Here is a 24,246-nt window from a genome sequence, read left to right as displayed (position 1 = left end):
AATCTACTGTTTTATTGTGTGCTTATATACTTGTGATATATACTGCGAAGATTTTTCTTATTAAGATTTCTGGAATTGTATGCAAATATGTTATTCATGCAAATCTCATTCCTTGGGAATACATCACAATCTTGGAGGAGGTATTCATGTCTCCTATGGATGTGATTTCGAAAGGTGAGATTGAGACGGATTTGTCCACTGTTTATCTGGGATGTTCTATGCATCAAGGAACTTAGAATGTACGCGCATTTTCCATCTTACCTCTACAGTGTAGAGCTCTGAATCAATACTTATGAAAGATTGAGGGTTCGAGGAAAGTTTCTTGTCCTGACGCTGCTCTTTGATAATTAATATTGGCCAACAAGTAGTTTTCGGTCAGCACCCTTATTTCAACTTCGAAAACGTATGGTATGACCATCGAAATAAACAATGGGCAATGTGATTTTCTTTGTCAGTAAGCCATGTTGAGTATTTTCCATGGCAGCTTTCTCTCTTCTACTGAATACACCTAGCTTGGCTTTTGACTGCAGAGAATTTCTATGAAGACTGGTTGACTAGCTAAGATATTAGTAATTTCTACACGTCTAGCATAAAGGCTGGATGTAAGTTGTACGGCAGCTGGAGGCTTATGCATGTTCAAGTGAAGATCTTTTGTGTCTTGATGTTATTGTGTCGTAGGAGAATTTTAATGTCAGGACCTCGGAAAATTTGACATATAATGCTATTATTGAGGAACAAGATTCTTTGTCCCGTCAATGTAAAAATAATATGAGCATTTACTCTAGATGATGAAAGCGATGCATCTGTGCTGTTCTGGAACCATAGAGGCTGTTACGTTTCTAGCAATAAGATTTCACATGGAAACTGGCGAGTCCCATAGTGACAAGCCATGAGAATAGGAAAAAGGGAATTAAACCCGTCGCCATTAACCATTATAACATGCAACACTTCTCCTCTTTCCTCTACATTCTCAGATTTCTATGTTACAAAAAATCAATTGGCTTTGTCGTCATCTTCATCTTTATTTTTATTCTCTCCATATGCCTGTCTTGTTTTTTCCCCTTTGGGTATCTATCGATTTGATAAAGTCTACAAAGTTTCAAAGGCAACAATGCACACAAACAACACATTCAGTGCAGTAACAGCTAGACTTGCCAATAATCCCTCATTGCTTTTGTGGATTCAGGGGTTCATCGGTAAGAGAACCACTGGAGAGCCATGGCCAAAATCATACGATTATCGAGATTAAGAGTACGTACGAGGCTTAGATTTGTGGAGGATCCGACAGGGTATTAGGGGCAGTTATTGCCTTCAGCTTACGCATTGGAAGGATTAATCAGAGATGGAATACAAGGAGAGTGGACGTCAGGGCATTAGTGAACCACGATTTGTAACTGGTTGTTGCAGAAGCACTTGAATAATCATGTTCATTTCTTATTTGATCAAAAGTATATCATTTGAATCTCCATCTCTTATGATAGTCATACTCTATTACCGATTAGATCATTCGATATGTGAATGAATCAAACACATAGCGTCTTGCCATGAATCCTTCAAATTTCGCTTCGCTGAACAAGTATTTACCAAGATCTTTCTCCCCAAAATGCTCGCCAAGAATCCCTCCAATAAAAGTACACTTCTTTCTCTCACCAACGTCCCTCAGGCGCTTAGTTTGCCAAAGAGCCACCTGCTCCGTTCTCCTTGCAATAGTAGCTCAACTAAATATAGAAATTAGTCTCTTATTCCATGTGTTCCATAATAACATAGTATCATCATATTTTTCATGACAAAGAGAAGAATTAGATTGAAGCTCACCTCATCACCACCAATATGCGAACCAGCGGATTCACAATGTGGAACACCAGTTGTAATCATGGTGCAATCGGGGCATGTGTCCCATTGTTCTGAACCTGTGTTTCTGTCCTTGTAGTTTGTGCAGGTGGCGGCGGTGGCATCAGCGTTGTACACATACTAGGTTATTGGTTAGTTCTATTTATAGACATAGATTGTGGGGGATGGGGTGAGGAAATTGGAACATACGACTCCGCTCTTGGTGTCTACGCATATGCCATTGGTGTGAAGGTCAGCGAGTGTGAAGCTGGCAAGGGAGAGGAGAGCAATGGTCTTGAGGAGGATGGAAGGCATGTTGATTGTAGTGAAGTGAGATAGGTAAATATGTGAAATAAAGAGTGAGGGTTGGATATCTGATTAAGAAGTAGAGATGGTTGAAGGATTGATAGAATAGAAAGCTGGAGAAAAGTCGTATGCGGTTTCTGGAGTATGGGATATATAGACATAATAGGGCTGGGATAACTACCGGCGCAACAAGCGTTACGCAGATAGACCGATATTAAACTTTACGGTATACAATCCGTCCCAAGATAGCTAGGTACCTGTATGCCGACAAAGGTATCACAATACTCTATCTGCTGCAGTCACCACGAGGTTTAAACTTTCCAAGAGGCTGAATACATTTGGAACAACTTCGGCGGGGTTATCCCGAAATGACATTGATGGGGTTTTACCAGAAAATCATGCACCAAAACCTCAGTTCGGTACCGATCAACCATCCATCATGACGGCATCCTTGGTACCCTGATGGCACTTGCGCTTGGCAGGCATGATTACATGATGGAAACGTGATTGCGTTACTCATCCCTATCAACATTGCTGGTAAACTTTAACTTTATCAAGGCAAAACTATGAATCGGAATGCCTAATTGAGAAGACACTGACCCAAATAACGCCATCTCATTAAAAAAGGGGAGAAGATCGTTGTCAAAATTTCCCCAGAATGGTAATTATAAGGAAGTATGTTCCAAGTTTCATCACAAACTCTAATTGATTAAATGCCAAGAAAAGAAACTTCGGTTCACAGGGCGGAACATGAGGCTTAGAAAATTTAAAGTTTGGATTTGTTCCCCATAAATGAGGATTACCGTGAATTCATAAGATATGAAACGGTGAAGGGAGATGATCACGCTATTTTCGGTTGCTGCCGTAAAATTAACATATCATGCAGTCATCTTAACATGAACTTTGCATTATGGAGATTATTCGGATGCTTCTTGGGAAAAGCTTATTAGTACCTGAGAAAACTTTTATTGGTCCATGGACGGGCACGTTGATGATGATTGGTGACCTTGTGAGGATTGAAGAACACGGGGGATATGTAATTCTCCTATCTTGGGTGTTCATCCCAATCTACCTTGAAAGTTTGAAGGTTTTCCAAGTGGACTGAGTTATCCATAAATCAACTATGTCGAGGAAGAGATTCGGGATATCTCCACGAAGAAAGAGTATATGAAGTCTCCAACTTCGCATCAATGACTTAGTAAAACCATCCAGCCTCAGTCTCTCTCTTTCTATCTCATTGACACTTCTCAAGTCCTCAATTAATACCATCAAAACTTCAAAATGTATATTACCTCCATTCTCTCTAGTCTCTTGTTGAGCTCCACCATTGTGGGAGCAGCTACAATTCCCCGCAACTTGGATGAGTCCAAGATCATTCTCTTCGGCGAAAATGGCCGCACAGAAGTCATGGACAAAGCCGAATTCTGGAAGCACCACCATGGTTCCAACATCACTCAAGCGCCTGGCCCTCTTGTAGGCTACAATGGAACCTCAGCCTCCAATAGAACCTCAGGCCACTACCCATCATCTGCTTTAAGCAAGCGTGGTTGCAAGTCAGCAACCGTCGTTCGCGAGAACCCTGACCAGAAATTCTTGAACTGGGACGTGCCCATGTCCTCCGTCGTCAAGGCAGGAGAAACCACTGCCACCGTTGCCGTCACAGAAGGATACTCGATCGCAAATGCTATCGCCGTCACTGCTAGCGCTACTTTCACCCTTATCGAAGACTTCCTCCAAACCACCTATGGTATTACCTACACAGAGACATGGACTTCCACCTACACTGCTGCCTACACATACACCGTCCCAGCTGGCAAATACGGAGCCGTCGTTTCCAACCCTTACACTCTTAGAAAATCTGGATACATTGATATCGGATGCATTGGTGCCGCCGCAGAGACTGATACTTACCAAGCCGATAGCTACTCAAGCCAGGCTTATGGAGGATTGAGCTGGGTTTCTGGAACTATCAGTCTTTGCACCGGAGACACTTACCCACTCCCAGCATGCACTGGCAGTGATGTTATCCACTAGGAGGGAAATAATTTTGTCCTTGTGAAATGGTGGTTTAATACCAAGGTCTCTGTTGGAACCTGTTAACAGAATGTTGTATGTACAAATAGAAGGAGGAAAGGAATGTGCCAGTTTGCATGAGAGAGATAAATTAGGATAATGCAAGACTTAATGAAAAGAATACCACGTGCCAATATTTCCCGCGATGCACTCTTTGATGTGAAATTCATAGTATGTCTCTACGATGCCCACCCGAGAGTTCGATGGACAGATACCTAGATCGACTAAGGAGCATTCACGCAAACATGTCGTACCTAGGTAGGTATGTGAAGCATTGTTCAGGCACCGTAAACCCTGCTTCCGCACAGTGAGACTAAAAACTCTGACTGACAGTCTGGATGTAAGCACTACATGGTTTAAAACAGTGCAGCATTCAAAGTGCATTGAGGATTTCAAGAGTTTTAAACTATCTGGTTAGATTTTGAGGTCAAAACCTCTTGGTTGTCGGACTACAGTCCGCACTCTTGGAGACCATTGAGAAGCAAAATATAAAGATGTTCATAAATTCAGTAATCCCAACTTTGTAGGAAATCATATGTGAACCATGTAAACCTCCCACCAACTCCATGCCTACATACACTATAAACACCATTTTACCCATCCCTAAATATCTAAATTGCAATTATGAAAAATGTAATCCTTCCTCATTAAATGCAAACAGCAATCTGAGAAAGTCGTTCTCATCGCACTTTCCGGCACGCGTGTCAGCCAATTCAGTTACATCTTCTAGAACCTTGCGTATCTTCTCTCGAACGAGCTCTGCTACTCGAGTTTTGGGTACTTTGCTCTTGGTTTTGGGCTTATTGGTTCCTTTGAGTTCCTGAAAGAAGGATGGCATTTCTTCATCGAAAACCTCCTCGCCTTTCTCCACATCCATTCCTCCCCATTCTTCTTCTCCCTCCTCGGCTATTGGGGCATCATCCAAATCCATGTCCTCGTCTTCATCTTCGACTGGGGTTTCGTCAAGAGCAATATTGTTCGTTGAGCAATAAACTCGATAATTCCTTTCACACATTGCAAGTACTTGCTTCATTCCGAGCCAACTAGCCCTCATAGTTCTGTTCTTTCTAACAAAGCATATTCTCAGCATGCCATCCCATTCTTCCCAACTAACTCCTGGACGCTCTTTGCCTGTTTTGGGCTCGATTCGAACAACAGAAGACTCGACTTGTGGGGGTGGTCTGAAATTATTTTTGCCAACCTTCATGATGTGTGTGATTTTGGCGAAGAATTGCGCATTGACAGACAATCGGCAGTAAAGTGAATCACCTGGGCGTGCAGTGAGACGGAGAGCGAATTCGCGTTGGAACATGAGAACACTGCATCGAGGTGGGTTTGGCAAGGAGAGGAGTTTGAAGACAAGTGGTGATGAAATCTGTTCGAGTGTTAGATCTTCACCCAAAGTAAAAGAAACAAAATGGAAAGTTACAAACCTGATAAGGGGTATTACTGATGCACACATCAAAATGCGGCAGTTCGGTCTTAATCACATCACCCAAAAGAACTTCCAATCTTTTCTGTTCTGGCTTTCCTTGGACTCTCTTTGTGACTTCTGCAGCCATTCTAGGGTCTACTTCCACAGCTATGACTTTCTTTGCGCTTTCCAATATCCTTACAGTCAAATTTCCTGTACCTGGACCGACTTCGAGGACTGTATCTGTAGGCTTGAGGTTCGCCTTCTTTACGATAGCTTCTGCGACACCAGGATTTTTAAGAATATGTTGTCCATAGTCTTTATTGTGCTTGAACGAATTGGTTAATGCAGCAGCCTTTTCGTAGGGTGTGCCAGCAGCGGCAGCATTTCGCTTGCCAGTCTTTGCTTTAGGCATGGTGAAGGCTTGTGGTGAGGAGAAGATAGTCGAAACATAAATTTTGGCAAAATAAATTTGTTCGTCGTCTTATCGGCTTGATTGATAACGATCACGTGCTGTGGAGAAATCTGAACCATCTTTTAGTGTTGGTGCTGCTAATTAATCTTTTATTTTTTAAGCCAATCAGAATCGAGAGGGTCGTTGTTAGTGATCCGAAGAAGGTGTGACGTTGTGCCTCAGATTCAAGGCTACCAAGTCTAAACTATGTAGTCGCCGAAGGGTCTAAGTATGAGATAATATTTCCGCGCCCCAATGTAAAGCTAGGTACCTGTCATATCAATAACATCTTCAAGATGCATTCCAGCAGCGCCTCATGAAAGCAGATAGAGAGTGAGTTCTTAACCGTAGGAGTACAAGATTAAATTGAACCAATAGTTGAGATCATCTATTCATGACCCGCTTCCTCCAAGCAGCTGCTGTTGTGTATTGCTAGAGATGAAAGCCATCTCTGATAAATTACCATTGGACTGCTTAAACTTTCGGATGTGTTTATATGCAATATGAAATCTCTATCTAAAGCTAACATGACGCTATGGCGATGCTGCTCTCAAGCCCATCAATTTTACAGGAATGAATATCCATTATATTTCCTCCCTCACATCCAATCCCTCGATTCCGGCCTCAATCCGGTCATCTACCTCCATTCTTCCAAACGCCCTCTTGACTTCTCCTTCCCAGTCACTCCACGCAACAATAATCCATTCCAGCGCACCAACACTATAAAGCGCAATACACTGACCCACCCACAGTCCTCCCAATCCCCATCCATGAAAAGCTAGCCAGATACCCAATGGCAGCGCACCGCAATAATAACTAACAAAATTGACTGCGGCACCAACATGCTGTCTCCCCATACCTCTCAAACTTCCTCCACAACTCCCATTAAGCCCATCTGCTATCTGGAACAAAGCAACATATGGCATGACTTCTGCCGTCAATTTAATAACCCTCAAATCATCGTTAAATATCCTCGCGTAGAAATTCTTCACACTCATAAGAACAATCAAAACTAGCAATCCCATAATCATACTCAACCAAGCCGCCACATTAGCCGCTCTAGCTGCCCCTTTTGCGTTTCTTGCTCCTAGCAGATTTCCAACGCGTGAACTGGCTGCTACACCGATTCCGAAGGGTATTGTGTTCATTACCTGATCGGTCGTCATAATGACACTTTGGGCAGCGAGAGGAATGGTACCTAGTCTACCGGCAGCCAACGCGACAATTTCAAAGGCCCACCATTCGGTGCCGACGTGGATAACTCCGAGAAGTGCAAGACGGGAAAATGTGCCGAGGTTATGAAGTGAGTGGATGGTGAAGCCGCCCCAGCATTGATACCCGGTTATGAAGCGGGAGTAGAGGACTAAAAGGAGAAAGGATAGCCAATAGGAGAGACCGGTAGCGAGGGGAGCGCCAATGAGACCTAAGTTAAAGGTGTGGATGAAGAGGTAATTGAGACCGGCAGAGAGAGGGGAAGTTATTAGAAGGACGTAAGTGCCTGGCCGCATAATCTCTGTACGAAGAATTAGATACCGGTAACACCGAAAATAAGAGAATGGAGAGTAGTAAGTAATACCTTGTGCTTGTAGATACTTTTTCATAGCTTCGAAGTAAATATATCCTAATCCACCTGGAATCAAGGCAGTCAAGAATCTAGCACTATCCACACAAATGTACTCTTCTTGTCCCAACAATCTAAAAATCGGAGCGGAGCAAGCCCATAGTATAGCAACTGGTATGTAAAACGCGGTTAAAACGAAGAAACCTCGCTGTAATAATATACCCAAATCGTGCGGGTTTTTACTTCCAGTAAAAGAAGACGATGCCAATGTATCTAAAGCCGTAGTGCCACCAAGCGCGATAAGCCATGCAGTAGACATTGCAAACATGTAACTGAAAGCTGCAGTTGCTAGAGCTTCAGGGCTTAAACGACCAACTATCAGAACTGATATGGTTTGAAGAGAGTTCTGCAATGCGTATGCGAGGATTACAGGGACCGAACCTCGTAATAGGAGGAGAAATTCGGCAAGCCATCTTTTGGCTGGAGTTGTACCATCGCCTTCAAGCTCGTAAGTCTCTCCTACGTCGGTAGATCGAGGGAGAAGTGAAGATTGTTCGTTTGGGGGGTGGACGTTGGCGAGGTATTGGCTGAAGGTCGGCAGACTTTTGGAAGCCATGATGACTTGAAATCGTTTTGGTCACTCATTGTACACAGCCACCCTTTTGAGTACCAGTAAATGTATGGAAAAAAAAAGCAAATGAAGAACGAGTCCACTACTGGCCCATTTCAGGAAAATGAAGATAAAATATGAGATAAATGAGAAGGTGGGATGGGGAATAACCACTGAGCATCACTACCTATTTGGTGTGGGAATTGAAATGCATGTTTGATATCGAGATCGCCACCGATTAACAAGATGCAATGACAGAACATTTGCATCAGAACATCGGGCAAGAGGAGGAGAGAAAATACTGCATAGATCAACCTACACAGATATGCAGGTACATCATTACCAATTGACAAATTATCTGACGTAAGAAGTACTTCATCTATGAACTGTACCAAAAGGCCGAGGGGATCAGAACTTATCCATCAAAGATTTGTCAAAGAGTTTAAACCAAAGACATACAAGTAATGGAACACGGGGACGGAAATATGCATTGCTGAGGCTTCTTGCAGCTTCGTTTGACGCCAAAAATGCATGAGCAAGCTTGAAAGATGCCATTGAGGTATCTGTAAATCCATAGATAGACATGCAAAAGGAAATCAAGGAAATTTGTTGGTTGACGTGAAGATGCATACAGATTGAGTGTCGAATGAGTAGAGGAATTCTTATCTGGCCATGGAAGGAGGATTGCAGCTGTTATCTTGTCGCTTCTCGTAATAGCTTCATCAGAGCTTCGCACGTGATGAGCCGGCGATAACGTATTGGAGAAGATTATGCTGACTTTCTGTGTTGACAAATGCCGAGGGTTAAAAGGAACTTTACCCAGCGATAGATTAAATTGGACCTGACGAACCCGAAATCTTATTAGATGAACATATAGGATACGAACTCCAGGCGGATACCCACAGATTGTGATCGCGTTTCCGCTCACCTCGCTTCGAACGGTACTCAAGCACATAGTACAACATCTTTGGATCCACCACTCTTATCGATATCAAAATCCATGAATACTCCGCTCCAATCAAATTAGGTTCATCGCCACTGAATGAGTACATTGGTGGTATATTGAGGTCCGCTGCATGAACAATTCATGGCTTCAATCACAACATTAATCTTCAACATTGCTGAGGTCATGGAAGTAGAGCAAAGTCATTTCATTGACACATCGATTTATACACACACAAGATAACCTTATCTGACTTGTACAGCCCTATGAAACCGTTCCCCGCCTTAGCCCCCAAACTTTAGCTCCACCTGACTAATCCGGGGTAGAGCCTCCACTAACGGTTCCTTTTCTTCGAAGATTTTGTTTCCTTGAGGTTGTATACATGCTATACAACACCACTTATTATCAAACGGAAAATTTCATGGGCTTAAGATTTCTTCTGGCAGAAGCCGTTGCATTCGTACCCGTAGATTGCTGAACAGCAACGCATCCACCGAAAGGTCCCGCATTCGATGGGTTCACAACCTTGACCATACAGACATTGGATTGTCCTGCTACAGTACCGGTACAAGTTATACCAGCGGGAATATCTACACTGAATGGCTGCATACTGGGTTAGCAAATATTGAGAAAAGGAATGATAAGAACCAAGTATCTCACATAGTCTTCGTTGATATTAGAGGCTCTTTTCATCAAGCCAATACTTCTCATAACTCGCTCCCATCTTCTTTGTTTAGTCTTCTTTATGTTGCCCTTCTTTCCTGGTATTTGGGTAGTAACCATGGCCGTGACTGCATTCGAAAAATCACCTTTTCCGGTAGTGTCAACCATCGCTGTAAGAGGCTACGCACATATCAGCGATTACATTTCTTAGTAATAAGAAGAACTTGTATACATACACCTGCACCATCGGAAGTCACAATATGGAAAGTACCCGAGATAGATGCATTGTCGGTACTTATTTGTGGAAGTGTGTTGCCCGAAAGAGCCATTGACTTAGTCACACCGGACTCCGCTTTATTTCTTCCTGCAGCCTTGAAATTGTTAATTGATAGTTGACGTACGGGGTGGCAAGTAGTATCATTACCTCTGTTTGTCCACAATTATTACTACCAATGTCGAATACCGTAGTGTCGAGCTCTGTCTTGGAGTTTGACCCAGTATCTGCAACAACAGCTCCTTTGATTCCTAGCGCAGTACCGTTTCCACCAAGGTTTCCAGTAACAACTGCAATTTTTCCATGGGCCACCACAAGAGGGCTCAGAGCAAGGAGACCAATGATAATAGATGATGTGTACATGATGATGTGTAGATACGAAATTACAACAAATTTGTTAAAGGGTAAGATAAGGTACTGTGGATATTGAGAAGAAAAGTTCTGGAGATAATAGTAATACAGATAGGCACTCCAAGTGAAAGAGACACAGCCTGCTGTGTCGAGAAGATGAAAGGGATTGAATCGATACACAGCAAGAATTGGAGGGATTCCTATTTGTCTTATACAAAACTTGTAAGCATGCCACCACCACAAGAGGGGCCCTAATATAACTCTGCATCTTCAGATAGGTATCCTACACACACCAGTGGCAATAGAGTACACTAAATGATGTCGCAGGCAGCCTAGATGATATCGAAAAGATACAGAGGATCCAAAGTAAGACTCCTGAGCATTCGTGAACCGTTTAAGCGATGTCTTTATTGGATAAAAGGTGCCAGGAATACGAATGTGGATCTGAAAATATGGGGTTTAAATTAAATGTTGAAAGAGCGTAAACTCTAGACGGAGCATTTGTTTTGTATGATAAATCGATAGCTAACTATCCACAAGCGGCCTGATTATCGGCTTATTGTGAGACTACATGCCATTCAGATTGAGCAGACCTCGAAAATTTGCCTCGAACTGGCACTTGGAGGCGCTGATCCTGGTGCCGGGGCGGCTTCAACCTCAAGATTTCAAAATGAAAACCCCCAATGGAATCATTCAATCAATGAAGGGATAAAACTAAGACTTACTTTCCGTCTTAGTTTCAATATACTGGGTAACTTGGCATCTCAATGTACCTCATAAACGAATGAAAGACAAATGCCAAGCATTTACATTTTTGTCAAGTGTTTACGCCATACCTCAGATTGGTTTAAGCTTAATTGATGAAGATAAAATGGGCTTTCTCTCATCTCATCACTAGATGGGAAAATAACCACTCAATATGCTGGCCAAGATATGAGCTGAGGCGTATACTGTTTGAAGATACGATAGTCGAGTCGTGGGAAAGATCTCCACCAGGGTCATGAGAACCAAGTCGATGAAGTCAAAAAATATACGAGCGAATCACAAAAGTATTTCGAAGTGTTCCCCTTGTAATTCAAAACGCCCCAATTGCGATTTAGATAGCCGTACAAGCAGGGATTGACGGTAGCTGAGCATCTCGAAATAGCCGCCGAGATGGGATTCCAAAAATAAGCACATCTGCAAGGTTCGGCACCTTTACCCGGCGGTATGAAATATCCTAAATAATCGACGATTGGTTGCTACAATGGAGTTGCACATGGTATAATCCTAGGGTTTTCACGCCCCATACATGTATATGCGCTTCAGGTAATAATCTTTTCCCAGTATCCATTACCAGATACTTGTAATCTTGAACAGAAGTCCGGAAAATATTGCCGCGGTCAGTTTCTTGGCATCATATGACTCTAGTGATTATTTATGGTTTTTTGAAGTAGGCCAACGTCCAGTGAAACATGCCCTGTTAGTGTTCAGGATAAGTTGAGTGTCGACACACTGAATCAGCCCGGTTCTCCATCAGATTACAAGATGTGATATAAACTATTCCATTCACCATCATTGAGATGGCTTTGCCAGATCGCTGCTCTTGTCAGAACTAAATATCGAAATGCTCGCCCAAATGAACTAACTCATCGTTTGTTGTGGTATGAAGTAGACAATCTAACACATTTTGCTATGTAGTGGCGCCTATGATATATTTGGATGTGCGCATTACAGACTCTTCAGAGTCTACGAAGATACTCGTCTACACTCTTACTTTCTACGATTAGGGAAATGTGCCAGGGCTCCCAGTGGTTCCCAGTTGCAGTCTGATAATGAGGTGCCTCACACCTCTGGTGCCCTTTTCAATCTTCGAATGGATTGAAATATTGCATCAATCTCGAGTAGTGAACTGCTTTGAAACATAGAGTCTCTCGTTCAGTCCGCCAGTCCTGACTTCTGAGAAATCTGGGAGGGACTTGTGTCTGGCAGAGGTTCCAAAATCAAAACCACACTTTTACGATGATGTATTATCAGACAAGTGTGCAGCCCTTTCCCCAAGAAAAAATGGATAATTGTTTTCGATTTGTAAAAAATCTTCTCACGGACTCTTGAAGATCTTGAATAAATCTGAGAATTTGTTGTGGTAGTTTCATGATTAGCTAATTCATAACTGAGGATAATTCAAAGTAGCTTTATAGACATACTCGGTTGAGCAAATAAAAATCAAATCTAACAGTATCTGGCCAAAGACAGTCGGAAATACCCGTTCCGAGCCGAGATTGTTTATTATCGAAGAAAAATAAACAGCTCTTAAGATATACCATTCTTTGACTTCTTTGAGCTTCCATCAGCAAGGAAAAGGACATCAACAACAACATTGGTGTACGATGGCTTCATCAAAGCCCCAAGCCAACATAGCTTTGTGCTTTACGGACTTTACGAACTTTCCTAAAGAGATACAGCTTGAAATTTGGTTCCAAGCGCTTCCAGAAGGACAACTCGTCTACCATGATTCTTATGGGCCATTCGAACCACCAAAGCCCTCAGCGCTATACTACGCCTGTCTCGATTCTCGCGAGGTTTATCTTAAACACTACAAGCAACTATACCTTCACAATCTCACCTGTTCTCATGTGGGGGCCAGTAGCGAAACATACCCTTCGTTCTACAACCCAATAAAGGATACACTTGTATACACATGCGCCGATCACCTTTTACTTCTACAAATCCGCTGTTGTAGCACAGAGAATAACTTGCTCTCTCAAGCTCGTCACATCGCCTTTGTAGCTGGTCGAGAATGTTATGCTCCACACAGATCACCTACGCCGCACAATCCCAGATATGACCCATTGGCTCTCTCACCAGAATTTGGATTTGGACTCTGGAAGTATATTTACGAACATTTCCTCTACATCAATCCTTCAGTCGAATCTGTTGCTTATGTGGTTGGAAGGGATACGATCAACAAGACAGCTCGATCATACCCTGAGATGAGGTTGGTAACGACGATACAAGAGTTCGGCAAGCATCCGTTGTTCAAGTGGAAGCACTGGAGCAATATCGGGGAGAAGTATTATGAGAACACGATTAATGATATTCGCAGTGGTTTCGAGAAGTGGAAAGAGATGCATCCAGAAGCGAAAGTTCCGCGAATCGAAATGGCGTTCCCGAGGAAAAAGTACAGGTCAAGATAAAAGATTGGTACGAGTTCATTCTTGAGATTGAGTACTGGGATTTATACTAATTCTTGCTAATTGGGTATGGAGCCGAGACAGAGATACGGGGATGGAGATTACTTATGCAGCTTCTGCACATGGATTTGTTCGTCTTTCTTCGATAAATAGGCCTGAGTCGTGGAAGCAAATGATATCACAGTTGAAAGGTACCAAGGATGGTGCATTCAAATCCAGGAATAAGGGACATCATTCGTGGCCGTTTGCTTCAAGGGATAGAATCTTTGGTGAAAGACTAGATTGCAGACGGTCGTTCTCCATCCATCTGCTAGGGCAGAAATCTGCAGACATAAAAAGATATTTTCAAATCCACAATCGCTTTTTGACCGTGTGAAACACAAAGCTCTTGATCAGTGTCATCGTACCAATTTTGAGAAATGTCTTCAATAGTCCAGTTTGCTGACCCTGATTTCATGCTAAATTCACGCAGTATTTTCCCCCAGTGAACTTTCAATGTCGTCGGCGAGGTGGTACACGGATGACTAATCCAATGAAAATCAATAACTTTCCTCAACAACATGCCATCACCCACTTCAGTTCTGACGTTTCTTACACCACTATTCTTGATACACGCCAAACTACGAAATGATCAAAGCAAACAGCTAGATTATAGAACTGCATTATTCTTGATTGGGAACGCGACCAGCTAAGCTTACGTCGACAAAAGATGCAACCAGCACAGCTCAGGTCCTTACGACGTGTACTGCACCGTACATAAAGCTCTTATCATCAGATGTGAAGCTTGTCATCTCAGGTCGAAAAGAAAAGTCGACTCGAAACTATTCTATTGCTCCAAACACTACTCTTCTTTGAGGCACCCTCGCCCAGAAGATTTTTTCTCGGCCAAGACACATCTACTCACGAATCATGAGTAGTACAGCCTCATCAATTATCGTCATTTATATTTGCCTAGCCTGTTCAAATTGGGTTAAGTATTGGCAGATTATCAAATTTGTCTGGAAGCATCTTGGATCCCGAGTCTTTAGAGCGGCATTACATAATATAAATTGAAGCTTCAACAATCCAAAAGTATCAACCTTGGATGTTGGGATGAGGTATCTTCATTCTCATATAGTTCATATGGTGGCTTATATTCTTTATCTAGCTCCATCTTTAATTCCCCTAAGCAAGCCACGCTATTGGCACGATAAGAATTTCATTCTCACTCCCACTTTCAGCCTAACAATGAACCGATTATTATTCTACTGACCAATATGTTATTTCGTTGGTATCATGATAGGACTTCGAATTCCTCACAGAATGATTACCAATCTCGATAAGGACACGGCAAAGCTATGCGTTATCTAACCGTTCCGGGTTCTCATTGAAGCTCATGAGGATAAGCATGGCCCCAACTATGGTTGTTTTCTCAAAACGATAGGACTCCGATGACATCTGAGAAATTCAATTTGAACACCGACACGTCTGCCGATGTAAAAGTATTAAATGTTAGTACAGCATATTGGCGATTCTCCACATCTTTCCGTCCTTTTCCCTCACCCCCAGATGTAAAGTTTGGATGATCGCGTCTGATCGTACACTGTCGAAGAAGCGAGATCAATGCGTGCAACGGGAAGCGATGACCAAGAGCCTGAATATCAAGGTTGAGAAGGATACCGCCCCGCCCACCATCATGGATCGTGCGCCGGATATTCTAGGGACGTCCGAGATCCGATAGGGAAGATTGACTTGGCAAGGTTATTCGTCGGTAGTTGAGTGAGTTGTTGGCTTATCCCCTGAAAATGCCCCTCTCCGCTAGTCACTAGACTATCTACCCGCATTCCACTGTTCCACTCTCCTTCGTTTTCCCTGAACATCAGGACCAGGTACCAACCCCACGATTAATACAATGAGCCTTTTTTTTCTACGACCGAGAGCCAATTCGTATCCCAGCGATACCGGTTGGATAATGATCGGACGCATGATTTGATAATGTAATTGGCATTGGAGGAGTAGTTTGATAAAGATAAACACTTGGTAGCTAAGTCTGGCAATGATGCACTAAACTATCATGTAAAATACTTGGCGGCCAGTAAGAGTATTCTACCCGGTGAGATATCGTGATGTATTGGCGATGAGTATAAAGAGCTCATTGTTTTCCTTTTGTAGTCAGTACCTACCTCATCCTTCCATATCCAGAAGAACATCCTCCAATTCATCATGTTCTCACGTTTCTTGTCTGTTACCGCCCTCGCAGCATTTGCCTCTGCTTCCCCAGTGGTTTACCAGCGTGATACAAGTCCATTTGTCTTCACCAACTCCAATGGACTTAACTTCACTCAGATGAATGCAAGCCTACCAAATATCACTGTTTTCGCAACTGGTATGGCAATCCCTCAGCCAATTTCTTAAAATATATACTAACTCAATATAGGTGGTACAATTGCAGGCTCTAGCAGCAGTAACACAGCAACGACTGGATATACAGCAGGTGCCGTGGGAATTCTAACTCTCCTCGACGCAGTTCCAGAAGTCCTTAACGTCTCCAACGTTGCTGGAGTACAGATCTCCAACGTCGGTAGTGAAGATGTGACCTCCAGCATTCTCCTCGACCTCTCAAAGCAAATCAACGAGGTAATTTGCGACGATGATACCATGAGTGGTGCAGTCATTACCCACGGTACAGATACATTAGAAGAGACCGCCTTCTTCATGGATGCCACAGTCAACTGTGGAAAACCGGTCGTCATCGTTGGATCCATGCGTCCCTCCACCGCTATTTCAGCAGATGGACCTTTCAATCTTCTCGAAGCTATTACTGTGGGTGTAAGTCCCAAAGCAGCTGGTCGCGGAGCTTTGGTTGTTCTCAATGATCGTATTGTTTCCGCATACTATGTTACCAAGACAAACGCCAATACTATGGACACATTCAAGGCCATCGAGATGGGTAACTTGGGTACTCTCATCTCAAATACTCCTTATTTCTTCTACCCACCGGTTGAACCCACTGGAAAGATTGCATACGATATCTCGAATGTAACCGAGATCCCTCGAGTGGATATCTTGTTCGCAAATCAAGATATGCATAACGATACCCTATACAATGCTGTTTCTAGCGGGGCCAAGGGCATAGTTGTAAGTTCCCCTTTTATCTTCTTCACCGCAAACATTCAAACTAACATCTTTACTAGATTGCCGGTGCCGGTGCAGGAGGTGTAAGCACATCCTTCAACTACGCCATGGAAGATGTCATCAACAGATTGAACATCCCCATCGTTCAAAGCACTCGTGCTCCAAATGGAGAAGTTCCTCTCTCTGATATCAGCAGTGAGACAGCCTTGCATATCGCATCTGGATACTTGAACCCTCAAAAGTCGAAGGTTTTGCTCGGCATTTTGTTGGCATTGGAGAAGAACTCTACTGAGATCAGTGAGGCTTTCGCAGGAAGTGCTGTTGCTTAAATTGTCGATAAAAAAACGGTGTAGATGAATGTTTAATGATACCTTTATGATTCAGAAATTAGCTTTATGTTTCTAGCCTCTCACAAATACTTCTTGTAAATAGATTAATTTTTTTCAAGTAGTTATTGCCAGTATCCAAAAAAATCTTCTCAAAGCATCGATGCACTCAAAGAATTTTTCTTCACTTCTATTAATGAGCCGAGTCTATCTCGTGACTTATTCATCCTTCTTCTCAGTCAGGTCTTCATTGCTTTCCTGCTCAAGGACTCCTCGCATATCCTTCAACTTCTTCCTCGCAGCTTTCACAGATGCTAGGATATCCATTCCCAAATCTCCTGTGCCGATGAGTTCTTTCTCGCCAGGTGGTGTCTCAAAACGAGGGGTGAATTCGGGGAAGCCATTCTCATAACTACGTTCAAATTCCTCCAACTTCCTTTCCCAAATCGGAACATGTTCATCCCACCATTTAAAGTTTTCCTCCCTAATCTTCTCTCCAGCGACGATGATATATCGAGTTGCTATCGCAACCCTAAAATCTGTATCAATTCCCGGTGTAGGATCGTAATCCGGCTCCAAAGCTTCACGAATCTCAATATCGGGGAATTTGCACGCGTTCTTATCGTGATCATCAATATTCGCAGCAATGCAGCGAGCATAGAATGCGGAGAGATTGACCCACTCAATACACGATTGAGTATACTCATCTTGGGTTTTCACATCCAAATCAAGCTCATCCACTGCGCAAGGTTAGCTCAATGTATATCAAAGAGATGTTTGACGTACCGTTTCTCGCATTCCACATATCGTGCTTGACTTCTATATTAAGATCATGATAAGTAGGGCTCTCCTCGACAATCTATCGCTCATTATATCAGTATGCATCTAATTTGGACCCACTAAGTCTTTGCTCACTTTGCCGTCGGCACCCTTGAAAGTTTTCCTTGGGAGTTTCAGAAGCTCAACTATAAGCTGTAACAACATGTCTTGTTTACGATCCTCGTATGGTATAAGTGCCGCTAAGTCGTATATTGTTTGGAACACAAAAAATAGAGAGTCCCGCGTAGAATCGTCAATTTTTTTGGCGGCTTTCGCAGCAGCATCATCGTTCTCGGAGAGGAGAAAGTCTATGAAGATGTTTAAAACTTTTGGAACGAACTCCTTGCCAGATGGTATCGAGGCTTGTTTAATGAGGAAGGTAAGCCATGAAGGCTGGATTTCCGTACCAGAAGCCATGCTAGATAATGACTGATGTTGTGCTGGATGGAGATAATATATCTTACCCTGGAACAAATAAATGCTGTTGGTAAATATCTCAATGGTTGAATGAACTTACGGTAGCGAGGGGGGGTCGTCAGTTTTATAAAATTCACTTTACCTATGTTCGTTTGAATGAAGGACTGCGCCGCTTTGCATATCACGGGGTGACTTGAGCAATAAAGCGGGGTGTATTTATAAGCACCCTTCTAATCCTAATATGCGCTGAAACGTACCCCCTCACGTGTAAGCACACTGTCGGCATTTTGGCACGATGTTACATCGTGCGGATAAATTCGATCTCCTATCCAATCACGCAGATTAGTCTCCCAAATTCCAAAAAAACGCGAAACGAACGTCCTAGACGCTCCTGCAGCCATTAGTCACACGGCGGTACCGACAGTTTGGTAAATACGACGACTTGGGTGCATGACCGAGGCGGGTTCTGGAATATCGTTAATTTCCCACCAGAGATTTAAAATGGTACCAGGATCTTACCCGACAGCGCTTAGCCTTTGATATCATTCAGAGAATATCACTCGTGATCTGGAATCTGATAAGTATTGGAGTCCTAAAAATAGACCATAGATTGGGTACCCAGCGGTACCGGCACATTGGTAAGATAAGAAGGCCAAGAAAGTGACTGATTATCGTCTGTCTTCCGATTGTTTTACAAATTTGAACTTGCTGTTCGAAACATCGCTAGCTATTTTCATGAAGACAGTTACATTTTGCCATGGAAGCGTCTAAAGCGCTTACAGTATCATGCCATGAAGTATCATATGCGGGCGGGGCCTAAGCGTGGTACATGAGTTGGTATCTTCGAGCTGTAGGAACAGGTAAGAAAAATGTCAAGGGTCCTAGCAATTGCCAGTAGCAGACTAGGTATTCTATTTTTGCAGGCAGAGGTGTCAGAAAGCATCATTAAAAGCGAATGATTTGATGAGAGTAGCATTGCTATATCGGTTACGGGTATTGATGCCGACCCACAGCCATGTTCATATGAAATCTTAATCTTTGGATAGGCAATTGAGTGTACAAGAAATGAAGCTATAAGAATGATGAGTGAGGCCTCGTTTAAATGTCCAAATCCATAAATTTCTTATTATCAGCTGGCTGATTACTGCACGGTTTCCATTACTTATCGAATCTTTTGTCATCTAAGATCAAATCCTTACTCCAGGAATATCACGGTGATTCTTCATTGAGCTGCAATTGATTAAACCACATTCATAGTATGGATATATCTCTAGACCTTTTATAGAAAATATGATACTAACGAACATCAGACCCTCGGCTACACATCCAGTCACACGATTTTTTTAGCCCAAGATGGATTACGGAAGAAGAAATTCTGATAATACTAAGGATCATCTGGTAAGTCACTAACCTATAATCAAGCAATCCCTTCTTACCTTATCCTCAGCAATACCACACACCGCGTGGTAATATTACACACAAGGTAGTGGTTGCCGAGATCCATCGAGCACCCCCGACTCTTCCAAGAAACGACATAAACAATATGCCTCATAGGTACGGTAATAGAGAAGGACAACGCCCAAACCATTATCCTCTCTTCGAAAGCAGAGAACTGCCTCAACGAAGAATCAACGCAAATAGAACGGGACCTGTCCCTTTGTACGAGTATCCTGTCACCACGCCAGACAAGTCTTCTTTCGACTACAACCGAGCAAAGGTAGAGCCGCGAGCAGTCCCTCCGCATGAGCGAGCGACGAGGCTCGAGCCGGAGACTAGATTCAATGACGTGGGTTTCATGAGGGGGATTACGGGTCCTGATAAAAAAATTGTCGGTGCAATATATCATCCTGTTGGAGATCGTGCTGGGTTTGCTCGTGCGGAGCTCCAGCCACTTGACCGTCAGGGAAGAGAACATAATCGAATGCTTCACGAGCGAGCGCAGCATGCCCCACGCTCACCAACTTGGCCAACGAAAGCAACTAGATGAGAAATCGAATACAAGCTAGCGAGCTTCTAGAGACCAAAATAGGAGCTGAACGGAGTTAGAAAGAAGTCAGTCAATGTATGAGAGATTCAGGTTGGGGTTCGCTTGAGGGGGAAAATGGGCCTTAGGTTAATATCAGGAATCGGAATGAAGAAATTGAATAGGAGAACACTCAAGATGGTATGGGGAATTGAGAATGGTAACTGTATAACGAGCCTAGGGTTACAAGCTACAAGATTGATATCACACTTGCCAAGTCTTGCGCCGGATATCTTTAGGTAATTGCAATTGAATTTGTGTCGGATACTTGCTGTGTACGTTTTCGTTTTCCCGGTTTAGTTATTAGTTTACAAATGATTATGGTCCAATTTTGAGCACGTCGTTGTTCCGAAACGCAGTTGCTGCATTGATGAAATTAGCTAGTAATGAATCAGACATTTTGAGCAAAAGAAGTTACGACTGACGATAAATTGATCATATGAGAATGTTGATGTTGAATACCCGAAGTCTGGATTGAAAATATTACCACTACTGTGCTATTTGCTGTTATAGAACGATTTGACCTGAACATAGATGTGGGAAAGACCTCAATCAATGTTGTAACCACACGAGCGGTGAATAGAATGGAGATTTCTGATCACCGAGACCGAAGATAAATGCTTATGAAGAACACACTATTAAACTTGTCTGCCATTGAATATAACAAATAGAAACGCGTCAGCTGCTAAAGAATTACTACTGGGAAACCAATAGAAGTGGATGTAACTCTAATCAACTTAAGATTTGAACACGTCCCCTGCCCATGGAATCATTCAAGAACTTCCAGAGACCTCTCCAAAAACTCCAAATTTGATTACATTTCGTACCTGAGTTTTCTAGAGTCCGGATCGCAATTCAAAAATGAGGTGCTTTATATTTGATGCAAATCGAGTATCGAAGAAAGTCTTGATATCAAATAATAATCAAAAATCTCAAAGCCCATATTACTTCTCCAGAGATGATCACAAGCCATGGTTCTATCCGCCCCCTTCCATTTCTGGTTTTCTGATTTTCTCCTGACTTATGTGCCCACATCTATGCACTTCGTTCCTGCAATCCAAGAAAAGTTATTCGCACTACACTACTCTTTCCCTCTGAAAGAATATCTCATCTGCAGTCTTGGTTGCTCCTTTCTCGAATAGTTGATGACTATATGTTATGATCTCGCGATGCCGAGAATCCATCTTATTATTGCATTATACAAACCCATATCATAAATTCATATATCAGTTATTCATATTGGAACTTCGATAATGGATCAGCCACAGGAGCGGAAATATTCTTTCCAGACACGCGTCTTCACAAACATTCGATGCAATGCTGCTTACATTCCTGGCATACCCACTATGTCTGCCCCAAGAAGTAAAGACTTCGAAACTGTTGCTGGATTTGTCAAACGCTACAATAGGAGTAAACTGGTCTGGGAAAGTTCTGTAAGTTCAGGGGGGCAAGTGAAACTAGGTATTACAAAAGAGAATCTTCGTAAGCTTGATCAGTTGGAAATACCAAAGGGTGTCAACGAAGATAGTTGGATTAAGCCGAGTGAAGACTGGCTGAAGGAAAATCCTAAGGACCGTGGAAACTGGGAGAGCAAGATAAAGAATTTCCGTGGAGGAGAAGAAATCATCGAGGCCAAGGTGTGCATAATGTTCGGAATGATAATTGCAGAATTTGCTAATGATTCAATTCATCACAGGCGCTTAGTGATGCTTTTATGAACGATCCCGTGGGAATACTCTTTCCAATCATCTGACAACAAGCAGTTAATGAGTATGATAGGATTCCGGCGTTATACACGTCACCCAGCATGAAAAAAACCCGGGTCCAGACCGGATTCTGTATATTCTCGAGGTTTGAGTTTCCTCTCTTGATTCGCATGACATAAACTCATTTGATACTTTCAAGCCTACATTAGGAAGCGGCCCTAGTCAGCCAGTGCTTCCACCCAGTCAAGCTCGACAGAGTGTACAGCCGTCTCTTGATACTACTGGCTTCTTATTGGCAAAGCCAAATCCAATTCCTGATCTTCAAAGACACAGCAAACTCAACGACGATCCCATAAATCCCAGTACATCTTCCATTACGCCCTCTCAGACCCGTCCCGGCAATAGCAACCCATCTTCAGCTACTCCAGGTGCAACTACAAGACCGGTTCATGGTGGTAACAGCAATACAGATGGAGGGATCAATCAATGACCATGAGGATATTGTAGTCTCATAACTCTTACCAATAAGTTAGTTCATGAAGCTTGGCATGTGACAAGGCCACTAGAACAAAAGCAGAATCGAATAGATTTTGATGTGGCATTGAAAATGGAAACAACATGATGATATGGTACTTGTATTCGGAGTTAAGTTTGGGTATAAAGCGCATGAGATTCGTTATTTGATTGTTTTCATCCAGCAATCTGCAGATAACCCAGAGCCTATGTACTGGCAGGGTCTAGAATCCCACTATTCTAGGTGTAGAAAAGCAATTTTAACGAGGGAACGAGGATTATTAATAAAAAGGATTATTTCTTCGACATACAGTTTCCAGAAGCTTCTCTCTCCTCCGTCTGACTACTTCGGGGTCCAGACATCCCATCCTGAAGCCCACATCCCGTCAAAAATTGAAATGTAAATATTGACTCTGTCGTCAGTACCGTAGAAGGTTTGATGGCTAAAGCTGAAGGGACCATCCATCAGTTAACGTCTAAAACACAACCAAATACCGTTCGCTTGTCCAGGGGCAATCGTGCAGCCCTCGATACTCTGTGGCGTCTTGTTCGTGATTGTATGACTTCAAGGCTGTTGGATCAAAGATACGTGGTGTAGAGCCTGCACGCTATGTGTCAGCAATCTGCAGGCTGCACGTGAACTTGTGCAACATAACAAACGTACTTCGTTGAACATTTCCAAATAAGCGTATTGTATTGACAATTCATACCTTCTAAAAGTGGGAGCATTGGACTATTTGATTATTTCCCTCGCCAATAGGTACAGGATGCACACAAAAAGCCTTGAGATCTTATCAAGAAACACGAGGAGCTGCATTTTTCCCTTGGAAGGCAGGACAGGAGATTCTCGTAATTCAAAGGACCATAATAGTCCTCCACGGACTAGATTGTCAGTTGTCGGCTTATTAGTATGAGTTCAAGATAAACGAAAAATACCTCAATATGCCAGAGCTGTCAGGGGGTTTTCAACGCTCATCTGAATCGAGAAGCATGACACTCTCCTCGAGACTGATATATCGAAGCCTATAAGATATTCGGCCTCTCTTCACAAGTATGACCAAACTTTGCCATCCGTGGCTTTCTGGTGGAGAAAGTGTGTCTGCAAAAGTCTTCATTTAATATCACAACGACTTCGTTCAGCTAACGGATCCCTCCCAATTTTTTCTCCCCAAAGGCCACAAGAATGGCAATGAATCATCACTGCAGTACTAGCTGCTGGACATGATCTCAGACATTATTGCTCATGAGCATTTGAAGCCACTAGAATATGTCGTAGACGTCGGAAAGCGTACTTTGAGTGAAAGTGGCAGGAGAGAGTTCGCTCTAGAACTTCTCAGCCAGATTGTATCGTCCGATAATAAATCACAAAGCTTTCAGATGAGGAGTTTTCGGACATGAAAGTGTGTTTACTGTCCTTGTCATTAATACATCTTAATTCGGAAAAGATAACATGACGATGTTAGGGTAGCGACGATGAAAACTTGTCAGGGAGTGAGAATTTAGCATCACTTGGATATGTCGAAGCATTTATTGTTTTAAAATTTGCATTGCTATTGGTCATCTAAGCCTCTTCGATGTATCAACTTTCATTTGTATGGCTCAAAAAGTATTCACTTTCCACTTTCTTCCACCAAGGACCGCGAAAAGCCGCTTCTTGAACCAAACTATAAGATTCA

The 24,246-nt window shown here is 42.7% G+C and overlaps 10 protein-coding genes across 10 annotated transcripts; 5 read left to right on the top strand and 5 right to left on the bottom strand.

Annotated features, from left to right (window-relative positions):
* Positions 1 to 1,498: 1,498 nt before the first annotated feature.
* Bfra_001300 (uncharacterized protein) lies at positions 1,499 to 2,145 on the bottom strand (the record flags this gene model as incomplete). Its single annotated transcript, XM_037331734.1, has 3 exons — positions 1,499 to 1,687; positions 1,816 to 1,971; positions 2,041 to 2,145. 3 exons carry the CDS (start codon positions 2,143 to 2,145, stop codon positions 1,499 to 1,501), a joined length of 450 nt encoding a protein of 149 aa, XP_037195888.1.
* A 1,272-nt stretch (positions 2,146 to 3,417) lies between these two features.
* On the top strand, positions 3,418 to 4,170 carry Bfra_001299 (uncharacterized protein; the record flags this gene model as incomplete). The annotated part of the gene is made up of 1 exon (XM_037331733.1): positions 3,418 to 4,170. One exon carries the CDS (start codon positions 3,418 to 3,420, stop codon positions 4,168 to 4,170), a length of 753 nt encoding a protein of 250 aa, XP_037195887.1.
* Positions 4,171 to 4,831: 661 nt separating this feature from the next.
* Positions 4,832 to 6,038, bottom strand: Bfra_001298 (putative dimethyladenosine transferase protein; the record flags this gene model as incomplete). Its single annotated transcript, XM_037331732.1, has 2 exons — positions 4,832 to 5,584; positions 5,643 to 6,038. The coding sequence occupies 2 exons, from the start codon at positions 6,036 to 6,038 to the stop codon at positions 4,832 to 4,834; spliced, it is 1,149 nt and encodes a 382-aa protein (XP_037195886.1).
* Positions 6,039 to 6,661: 623 nt separating this feature from the next.
* Positions 6,662 to 8,254, bottom strand: Bfra_001297 (putative mate efflux family protein; the record flags this gene model as incomplete). Its single annotated transcript, XM_037331731.1, has 2 exons — positions 6,662 to 7,590; positions 7,654 to 8,254. 2 exons carry the CDS (start codon positions 8,252 to 8,254, stop codon positions 6,662 to 6,664), a joined length of 1,530 nt encoding a protein of 509 aa, XP_037195885.1.
* Positions 8,255 to 9,596: 1,342 nt separating this feature from the next.
* Positions 9,597 to 10,491, bottom strand: Bfra_001296 (putative cas1 appressorium specific protein; the record flags this gene model as incomplete). The annotated part of the gene is made up of 4 exons (XM_037331730.1): positions 9,597 to 9,794; positions 9,852 to 10,034; positions 10,091 to 10,225; positions 10,279 to 10,491. 4 exons carry the CDS (start codon positions 10,489 to 10,491, stop codon positions 9,597 to 9,599), a joined length of 729 nt encoding a protein of 242 aa, XP_037195884.1.
* Positions 10,492 to 12,848: 2,357 nt separating this feature from the next.
* Bfra_001295 (uncharacterized protein) lies at positions 12,849 to 13,655 on the top strand (the record flags this gene model as incomplete). The annotated part of the gene is made up of 1 exon (XM_037331729.1): positions 12,849 to 13,655. The coding sequence occupies one exon, from the start codon at positions 12,849 to 12,851 to the stop codon at positions 13,653 to 13,655; it is 807 nt and encodes a 268-aa protein (XP_037195883.1).
* Positions 13,656 to 15,854: 2,199 nt separating this feature from the next.
* Bfra_001294 (putative l-asparaginase protein) lies at positions 15,855 to 17,095 on the top strand (the record flags this gene model as incomplete). The annotated part of the gene is made up of 3 exons (XM_037331728.1): positions 15,855 to 16,017; positions 16,069 to 16,769; positions 16,826 to 17,095. 3 exons carry the CDS (start codon positions 15,855 to 15,857, stop codon positions 17,093 to 17,095), a joined length of 1,134 nt encoding a protein of 377 aa, XP_037195882.1.
* A 216-nt stretch (positions 17,096 to 17,311) lies between these two features.
* On the bottom strand, positions 17,312 to 18,328 carry Bfra_001293 (uncharacterized protein; the record flags this gene model as incomplete). The annotated part of the gene is made up of 3 exons (XM_037331727.1): positions 17,312 to 17,832; positions 17,879 to 17,951; positions 17,993 to 18,328. 3 exons carry the CDS (start codon positions 18,326 to 18,328, stop codon positions 17,312 to 17,314), a joined length of 930 nt encoding a protein of 309 aa, XP_037195881.1.
* A 1,353-nt stretch (positions 18,329 to 19,681) lies between these two features.
* On the top strand, positions 19,682 to 20,315 carry Bfra_001292 (uncharacterized protein; the record flags this gene model as incomplete). Its single annotated transcript, XM_037331726.1, has 2 exons — positions 19,682 to 19,726; positions 19,776 to 20,315. The coding sequence occupies 2 exons, from the start codon at positions 19,682 to 19,684 to the stop codon at positions 20,313 to 20,315; spliced, it is 585 nt and encodes a 194-aa protein (XP_037195880.1).
* Positions 20,316 to 21,604: 1,289 nt separating this feature from the next.
* Positions 21,605 to 22,547, top strand: Bfra_001291 (uncharacterized protein; the record flags this gene model as incomplete). Its single annotated transcript, XM_037331725.1, has 4 exons — positions 21,605 to 21,988; positions 22,048 to 22,077; positions 22,131 to 22,202; positions 22,257 to 22,547. The coding sequence occupies 4 exons, from the start codon at positions 21,605 to 21,607 to the stop codon at positions 22,545 to 22,547; spliced, it is 777 nt and encodes a 258-aa protein (XP_037195879.1).
* Between the last annotated feature and the right edge of the window lie 1,699 nt (positions 22,548 to 24,246).

Source organism: Botrytis fragariae (assembly GCF_013461495.1).
Source record: "Botrytis fragariae strain BVB16 chromosome Unknown tig00000006, whole genome shotgun sequence".
Lineage (NCBI taxonomy): Eukaryota > Fungi > Ascomycota > Leotiomycetes > Helotiales > Sclerotiniaceae > Botrytis > Botrytis fragariae.
This window is presented reverse-complemented; position numbering and strand designations above follow the sequence as displayed.